General features: G+C 47.9%; 1 protein-coding gene across 1 annotated transcript in view; it reads left to right on the forward strand.

The window, feature by feature from the left end:
- Nucleotides 1-8,604, forward strand: part of CES1 (carboxylesterase 1) — a 29,407-nt gene extending 20,803 nt beyond the window's left edge. Inside the window, exons 9-14 of the mRNA XM_025447611.3 lie at nt 900-1,040; nt 2,248-2,328; nt 2,603-2,750; nt 6,815-6,946; nt 7,934-8,006; nt 8,243-8,604. Of these exons, the coding sequence (XP_025303396.1) occupies nt 900-1,040; nt 2,248-2,328; nt 2,603-2,750; nt 6,815-6,946; nt 7,934-8,006; nt 8,243-8,426 (759 nt within the window). The 3' untranslated portion in view covers nt 8,427-8,604. The remainder of the gene's footprint in view (nt 1-899; nt 1,041-2,247; nt 2,329-2,602; nt 2,751-6,814; nt 6,947-7,933; nt 8,007-8,242) is intronic.
- The last annotated feature ends 762 nt before the right edge of the window (nt 8,605-9,366 follow it).

Genomic DNA, 9,366 nt, shown 5'->3' on the forward strand with positions numbered 1-9,366 from the left:
TTAGGTTCAAAGATTTTATTTGTTTATTTATTTTAGAGATAGAAAGAGAGGGAGAGAGCACGGGGATGTGGGGGGAGGAGCAGAGGAAGAAGGACAAGCAGACTCCATACTGAGTGTGGAGCCCAAGGATTGAGTCTTGCATTGGGTTTTCCACAGGGAACCTGCTTCTCCCTCTGCCTGTGTCTCTGCCTCTCTCTCTCTCTCTGTGTCTCTTATGAATAAATAAATAAAATCTTAAAAAAATAGGTATACACATATTTTATATATTTTATGTATTTCTATTAAACTTACATAAAATGTATATGTTTATAAATTTCAATACTAAAATATATACACATATATGTTTTATATATCTGTAAATTTAATCTATTTATATTTAATAAATTTAATGTATATATGCATATAAATATGTGAAAATATGTACATATGTATACATATATTTCGTTTTTCTTTTTGGAGAGAGAGAAAGAGCATGAGCGAGAGGGGGTTGGTGGGGAGGGGCAGAGGGAGAGAGAGAGAGAGCATCTTAAGCAGATTCCGTGCCTAGTGTGGAGCCCAACTCGGGGCTTGATGTCATGACCCTGAGATCATGACCTAAACCGAAATTAAGAGTCAGATGCTTAACCCGCTGAGCCCCCCAGGAGCCCCTATGTATGTATATTTCAATTTGAATGAGTTTTGTCCCCATCATCTTACCACTGCCAGTTCTGGAGTCCACGTTCTGCCCTCTGGGTCACATGCACTTGGGCCCTTTGTTAAGGAGCCTGGGTTCTATTGCCACCAGCCATGGCCATGTAAGTCTGGGCTGCTGGCTTCCTGCTCAGACAGGTTGGGAGGGAGATGTGGGTTTGGCCTCGGGAGGGGAAGCGCAGACAGACACCTGACGCCCTCCTCCCCAGAGCTATCCTTTCCTGCCTACGGTGGTTGATGGAGTGCTGCTGCCAAAGATGCCCCAAGAGATTCTGGCTGAAAAGAAATTCAACTCTGTTCCCTACATCATCGGAATCAACAAGCAGGAGTTTGGCTGGCTTCTTCCAATGGTGAGAATGTGGGGGCCCCTTAGGCTCTCCTCCCTCACCTATCACGTCACCCCCATCTCTGCTTTCAGGGTCTTATTCACTTCTACTTCTGCATCAGGGAGAAGACACCAGTGTGAACTGAACTCAAATCCCTACAACAAAGACTGGAGCCCTAGTCAAAGGCCTGGACAGTGCTGAGGGGAAGGCAGTACGGGGTGTGACGGGGTGGGGAGCTTGTCCACGTGGCTAGGCCACTTCGGTTTGTTAAATGGCATTTATCTAGAAACAAATTTTTGTCTCTAAGACAGGAGACAGTGGTGCAGGTTGCAGCAAGGTGCCCACCAGTCAGGGCTCTCCACGCCCACAGAGACTAGGAGAGAGAGGGGACTTACCGGCTGAATGACTGCATTTCAAAAGGGGGCTCTCAAGTCCTGGAGGAAACAGTTTTGGCTGGTAGATTTACATCTCAAAGGGCAGCGAAGGATTTGTAATTGCAAGCTTTCTAAAGTAACTGCTCTAAGATGGGGCTGGGGACCTATCAACCTATTACCAGGTTTTGGCCAGAATCAGCAGTAAATTCCCCTGGTGGCCAGGAGCTTTCTCAGGCAAGCATTTTAAGGGACTCTGGGACATCTTCTCCATCCATCCTAGGGACAAAACCTTAAGCTGCTGGCAACCAAGCTAGAGTTTGGTCAAGTCCTGTAATGTGGAGGTTTGGATGGAGCATTATGTGCAGAGTCTTGCCATTCTCACTTCACAGTATTTCAGAGGTCATTGATGGACCAAAGCCATATGGGATCTGGGACTTCCTTGGTCATATAAGACAGTCAGGTGGGGGTATTTGTAAGGTCTGTGTTCTTTGCCCCAGAGCTCTCTGCTTCAACACTAGCCAGGCTTAAACCTTTCCTGTATGTCTCCATGTCCAGGGTGGGGATTCTTGCCTAGAGATAGACACACACACACACACACACACACACACACACACACACACAGTGCAAAGGCCTGGGACAGCTTCTCTTCACATTGACTTTATTCTTTTTGCACTGCTTGAGTTTCTGGATGTAATAATCCCATTTATTTCATTGATTTTACCCAATTTGTCGAGGACTCATGCCGTCAAAGTCATAACAAAGTGACTGTTAGCCTGCATTGGTCTGATTGGTTGGTAAGTTTGCTTCTTTCTGCTACTTCTTGATGATTGACAATTGTGTCACTGTTGTCCTAACAGATGATGGGTTACCCACTCTCTGAAGACAAGCTGGACCAGAAGACGGCCTCGTCACTCTTGTGGAAGTCCTACCCCATTGCTGTAAGAGTCTAGGGAACCACAGCAACTACCTGAGACCCAAAGAAGGCCAGAGACTTGCCCCAAACAACTGAGCAATTAATTGGCAGAGCGAAGCCCAAGGATGGAGGGCTCTGGTCCAATTTTTCTGTCTTTTCCACCTCACCACCCAGGGTGTGGGTGGTGGCATAGGGCTGAAGAGATTCCCTCATTCGTGCAAGCCATTCTTTGGCTTTAGAAGCAGCATCATTCACGGGGGCAGGGGGCGAGGGTCACTTTTACTTCTGCTCCATTTCAGAACATCCCTGAGGAACTGACTCCACTGGCTAGTGAGAAGTATTTAGGAGGAACAGATGACCCTGTCAAAAAGAAAGCCCTGTTCTTGGACATGTTAGGAGATGTGGTGTTTGGTGTCCCATCCGTGACTGTAGCCCGTCACCACAGAGGTGAGTCTCAGAGGTTGGACAGGAGAGGGACACCGACCTCACCAGCTTCTCCTGTCTGTCCTGCCCACTTCTCAGCATAGACACATATGTGGAAACCACAAAAGGTCAGGCCTCCAGGGCCAGATCCATATGGTCTGGGGTGGGCACTCTGTCTTACTTTGGGTCTACCAGAAGCCAACTCTGAGAAGAGCATTTGAATGCAAGCAGCTCGTTTGGGAGATGACCCCGGAACACACCAGTAGAGAAATGGAGAAGTGGCACAGAGAGGAGAAGGGAGCCAACCAGAGCTGCCTAGGAAGCTGGTATCCTCTGTGGACACCTGCAGCTGTCACATCTCCAGTCATGTCTCGGGATTATTCCATGTGAGGGGCAAGGGAACTGGGGTATTTAGCCTCCCACTCCCAGGAGTCATGGGTTGAAGCCTGTTCCCAAGGGCTGTTAAGCTCTGACTTGCTGCACACATGGGCAGAATGGCCAGTTAGTGGCCAAAGACCTCAGGCAGGGAGCTACGAACAGCAGAGGTAGAAGTCAGGCTGGCGTGCCCAGATGCTGGATATGTGATGAGGGAAGGACCCAGAGCATCCACCACTGGGGCTCCTCCCCGAGGTTCCTGTGGTCTGTGGGGCCAGTGGGCAAGTCTTAGAAGACATGTCTTGGAAGGTTTCCAAGATCAGAGCCAGGGGCAAGCTTGTTTGTTAACTAGTGGAGCTGGGGTAGACTGAAACCAAGCATAGAATTAGGCTTGTCCAAAACCAAAAAGACAAAAAACTTGAGCAGTGGGAGGTGTGGTGGCAGGTGTTCTCAAGAGTATCCATGTCTACAGCTGGCTTCTGGCATCCTGGTATGTGGTGGGTCTACCACAGGACCGTCCCACATTGATCCAAGGCTGTGTATGTGGAGTGAGGTCAGGGATGGATTAGCTCATCTAGAGGATAAGGATGCATCCTTTTCTGGGTATCTTTTTGAGGTCCTAATGGGACCCTTCCTTCACCTAGTCTGCAAGCCAGGAAATGGTTCTTGGTACAGACCCCTCTCTCTCTAAAACCCTTGGAAGGGTTTTCAGGACTTTCTATGCATGACAAAAAGCAGCTAGAGCTGACCTACTCTGTCCCCAAGCATCAGTAGAGTGAGGTACTGGTGCTGCTTCCTCCTCCCAAGGTCCTGATGAAACACTTCAGCCAGGGGCCAGCCACCTGGGGTCAAATCTGCTCTTTCATAAACTTGGTCTCTTGCCTCTGGATACCTGTCTGATTTATGGTATCTTATTCTATGTCACTTGCTGGTCCCAGCCATGCTGGACTTGTGTTGTTTCATCTGGTATCCGAATCTTTTGCCAGGACTACACAGATTTCATCAATGTTATTCTTTCGTTTTATATTTGTCTCACTCTCTTTTTGATAAGAAAGGATTTTTCTGAATATAAAATTAATATCCTACCCTGGAATATTATATGGAAACATGTGAAGAAAAAATCAGATACTACTCTGAATTCTTCACCTATAAACATCTGCTATAAGTTTTTGACATACTTCTTTGAATAATCTTTCCATGTCTTATATATAACTTAGAAATTAATTTTAAATCATGTGTTTGTTCATAAAACACTATTTTGTAAGCCTTTGTCCTGTATCAATGAAAAGTCTTCAAAAAACATCCACTATTTCACAGAATGATGCATCAAAATTTAGTATTCCTGTCCTATTGGATATTTAGTCTCGTTGCTCGTATTTTAATGCGAGAAAAAACATGATGCTCAGCCTTATGTGCATAAATTTTTAACCAGGTCTCTAAAAATTTTCTTAGGATTCGTTATTAGAGGTGAAATTCCCAGGGGGAGCCGTAAGAGCATTTCAAAATCCTTGACACATGTTGTGAAATTGCTTTCTAGTGTATGAGTGGGATTTCTTAATTCTCTCACTTGGAAGCTCAGATTTTAAAATGAAGATAATGCTACTTATTTCATAAGCTTTTTCTTGAAAAAAAGAAAAAAGACCATCCCCATGTTTTCAATGGCATGCTTCGTTTATTAACTCTGTCCTCTCTGCTTCTACCATATTCCTGTTATCCTAATCTGTGCCCTACGTTCCTTTGGAAACTTGTGTTGTGCTTGTAGGAATTTGATATACCTCTATGGTTTTAGGTAAACAGTAAAAAAAAGGAAAATCTTTTGTGTGGCATGCTGCCCAAAGTTCTCTCCTTCATGAAAAGTTTTCCCTCTGCGATTGAGGAGCTCCTACCTAAAACTTCTGAGTCATGGAGGCTAAGTTACAGCCCCTTCTCTCAGAGGGTTCTGCTTGGCCTTGAGGCAGCTGTTAACAGGTGGCTTGCAGACCCACAGAAATGTTGCTTCTTCCAGACATCTCTTACTAAATCAAGGGCGCATTGACAGGGGTGAGGGAGGTGATTCAATAAATTATTCTGCATCCTCATGAGGGGATGCCATATATTGTTCAGTCATTTTTGGACAGATATTTAATGATATGGAGAAATGACTGTAGTATATTTCAAAATGACATATATATATATAACATAATCCCATTGTTCTATGCATAGAAGGGATATATGCTAATATATTAACAGAGGTGCCCTAGAGTGGTGGGATCATAAGTGATTTTTTAAAGATTTTATTTATTTATTCATGAGAGACACAGAGAGAGGCAGAGAGACATAGGCAGACAGAGAAGCAGGCTCCCTTCAGGGGGCCCAATGTGGGACTCGATCCCAGGACCCCAGGATCACGCCCTGGGCCAAAGGCAGACGTTCAACCGCTGAGCCACCCTGACGTCCCTAAGTGATCTTTTTGTTCACCCTTTTTTTTCTGCACTCTAAGTTTGTTACTGTACTCAAGGGGGGTAGAAAGCAGTACAATTTCTCCTTCAGCCTGACTGGGGGCCTGACTTTTCCCCCATCAGACTCACTCCCCTGTGGATTTTAGGGTCCATGTAAAGCGCTGAGCTCCCGGGGCTGGTGGCCCCCAACTTAGCCTCGAAGGAGCGGGTGGACAGCTCTGGATGAAGCCATCTGTAGGAAAACTGCCACCTTTTGGGGGCTTGGAGAGGGGGTTCTGAGAGCGGGGGCTGGGGAGCAAGAGAAAGCCACCTTTATCCTCCCTCAGAGAACCCTTCTTTCTGCTGCCACCACCCAGGGCCCAACAGGAAGCAAGACACGAGGCAATGGAGAAATAGAAAATGCTGAGTTTTACCAGATACAAGGTTTCTGAGGTTTCCCCAGATACAAGAGCCCGATTGTGCCCCTTTCCCTATGTCTGTATTTAAATATCAGAGCTGTCAGACCAGCAACTCAGGTTTACTTCACTCTTGCCTAGAAATTGGATGAGAAAAACACGGAAACTGTCCAAACTGAGCAGAACAGAAGGTTCCCATTGGGGCTGCAGAATCAAACCCAGCCTGTTTCCAGTGAAATGCAGCAGAGTAAACAGTGTGTATATAGCTGTTGTGTGTGAACACATCGGTAGGCAACAGTGTCTGTGTGTATTGACCCAATGCCCCTACAATGATAGCCATTTTTTAAAAAGATTTTATTTATTTATTCATGAGAGACGCAAAGAGAGAGGCAGAGACACAGCAGAGGGAGAAGCAGGCTCCCCGCAGGGAGGCCGATGCGGGATTCGATCCCAGAACCCCAGGATCACACCCTGATCCGAAGCCACTGGCCACCCAGGTGCCCCAGTGATAATCATTTTGAATGGATTTACACTCCTCACCCCCACTGATTTCAATATTTCATTCATTCTACCTTCATTCATTAATTCACTCAATACCTGGCTCAAAGCCATTTTCACCTTCACCAATTGTGCATCTTGGAGCCAATCACGGACCTTTCCCAGAGCTCTATTTCTCTGCTATGCTGGTAGCCAGGGGTTTCCTGCAGGGTCACACCAGTGCACAGTCGGCTCTGACAGGGGGCAGCCACTATTAATGTTGCTGTTGTTGCATACCCAGGACCCGGGTGTGGCTTCCTGTCCCCGGGTGCTGAGAGGACAGACCTGGTGCCATCCAGGTGTGCGTCTTGTGAAATGAACTATGTGTGAACTGTCTTCCCAGATGCCGGAGCCCCCACCTACATGTATGAGTTCCAGTATCATCCAAGCTTCTCATCGGACATGAAACCCCAGACCGTGGTTGGGGACCACGGGGATGAGCTCTTCTCAGTCTTCGGGGCCCCATTTTTAAAAGGTGATGGCCATTTGGTGACTACACACTTGGAGTTAGAAGGTCCAGGTCCAGGTCTCTGTTTGGTGGGCTCGGGCAAGTTCCCCTTTCTCTCTAGATCTTACCCAGCTACACCAGAGTAGAGCTGAACTACAAAGATTTCCAATCTTTCTCTGGCTCAGACATGCATGATAGAGAAGGTAGAGCCATGTGCCCCCATTCGTCCTGTCTCTAAGAATTCAGGCCCGGATATGGATAAGACACATGGCAGGTCACCCACAGTGCCCTGTTCAAGGGCTGGAATGCCACCGCCCCCACTCACAAGAGCGTATCTGAATGTGAGCAAGAGGAAGGTTAGAATTGGTGTTGACTTTGAATCAGGGCTGAATTGCATGTGTGTGTCTGTCTATCCAGCCATCCACCTAACCTAAAACTCATGTTTCTAAACTCAATATATTTAATAATAGAATACTTTTAAAGAAGACCTTTAACAACTGTCTCCAGTGTCTTAACTAGCAGCAGTTACAGATGACTAGTGTGTGACCCGCCTCAGGGCTGTTTGCGACATACCAGTGCCTTGGCATTAACCGCTCGGGTGACTGACTCCGTAGGGCCGTTGCACGTTGGCCAGTTTTCAGATTCTGTGAAAATGTGGGTAGGTTAAGGAGATTGAGGAAAGGCCCAGAAGGGGGTAATCCTGAGGTGGGGTTGCTGTGGTGGACACTGGGGGTGGTGCTGGGACCTCAGTAGGTGAAGGGAGTGTGGGATGTGCAGGCACAGATGACAAAGGTGGCCAGCTTAGGGACTGACTGTGGCCCTCTCCTGAGTCTTCCCTCAGTAACTCCCAGGCTTGAAGTGCACACAGCTTACCTAGATCTTCCTGAAATGTGGGTTTTTGATGCAGTCCATCTGTAGTAAGGGCTCAGAGTCTGAATTTCCAACAAGCTGTCCAGTGCAGCTGACCATAAACTATGCTTTGAGTTGCAAAGGCTTTTTTCTCCCTCCTGACAGGGGGTGCCTCAGAAGAGGAGATAAGACTCAGCAAGATGATGATGAAACTATGGGCCAACTTCGCTCGGAGCGGGTGAGCCTGGTGGCAAAGATGGAACAGGGGTGGGGAGGGCTGGGCGTGTTGGCCCTGTGACCTGACAATGAGAGTTCTCTGACAGCAGACAGGCTGCCTAGGATTTGGTGAGCTCCTGGCCTCTGGAGGTGGACGAGCCTCCTGGTGGAAATGAAACCAAGGGGTCCTGCAAATCTCGGTGTGTTGTTGGGACGCCACAGTAGCTTTGGGTAATCCTCACTTGATTCTGTTCCCAGGAACCCCAATGGGGAAGGGCTGCCCTCTTGGCCCGCCTACGACCAGAAGGAAGGGTACCTGCAGATTGGAATCCCCACTCAGCCAGCCCAGAAGCTGAAAAGCAAGGAAATGGCTTTCTGGACTGAGCTCCTGGCCAAGCGGGCAGCAGAAAAGCTGAGTCCCACAGAGCACGTCGAGCTGTGAATGGGCGGCTGCCTGGCCTCGGGGCCTGGGGAGCCAGACAGGGCTATTCTACAGAGGGTGTCTATGAGCCAAAGAGGGATCTTACTGTGGAGGTTGGGATGGTCTGGTGGAGGAGGGAAGAGGTCTGGGAGAGGGAATTGTGGCTTCAATTTGGGGAATAAATGTTCTTTTGGATCAAGTCAGTGTGTGTCTTGGGCTCAGAGAAAGAAGGATGAATAGGGTGGGTGCCATTGTCTGGAGGGTGCCTCTGATGGGGTCTGGCTCCACCCTGAGACCTGCCAGGGGTTGCTCTGCAGCTGCTCCATGTCTCTGGGCCCTCAATATCTTCCAACAACAGAACGTGGGGTGGCCAGAGTGCAGTGTCCCTCTCCTCCATGTGGAGCTACCTGAAGAGATGGAGGTGGCACAGTCTATGTACACCCTTGCAGTGTCAAAGAGGGGAGGTGCCATGGTGACCCTCTGGCACTGTTAAGTGGCCCTTACTGACACTCCCATGGGCCCTTAATTTTTCTTCAACATACGCAGCATCCTCCCGGACCCCTCCCTAAGGCTGTCTCTTCTAGCAACTTGGCTGGGCCCCGTCTGTAGCCTAGACCACTTCAGGATTTCTCATTAGCCCATCTGGGCTGGCTGCCCATTAGAATTACCTAAGCAGTATTTTTTATTTTTATTTTTTTAAATATTTTATTTATTCATGAGAGACACAGAGAGAGAGAGAGAGAGAGAGGCAGAGACACAGGCAGAGGAAGAAGCAGGCTCCCCATGAGAAGCTCAATGTGGGACTCGATCCCAGGACCCTGGGATCACGACCCGAGCCAAAGGCAGACGCTCAACCACTGAGCCATCCAGGCATCCCCTGAGCAGCTTTTTGATAATGCTATTGCCCAGGCCCTGTCCTGATTATCATTCCTTTGGTCAAGGGAAGGGCCTGGGCATCAGG

This window comes from Canis lupus, chromosome 2, assembly GCF_003254725.2.
Source record: "Canis lupus dingo isolate Sandy chromosome 2, ASM325472v2, whole genome shotgun sequence".
Taxonomy (NCBI): domain Eukaryota; kingdom Metazoa; phylum Chordata; class Mammalia; order Carnivora; family Canidae; genus Canis; species Canis lupus.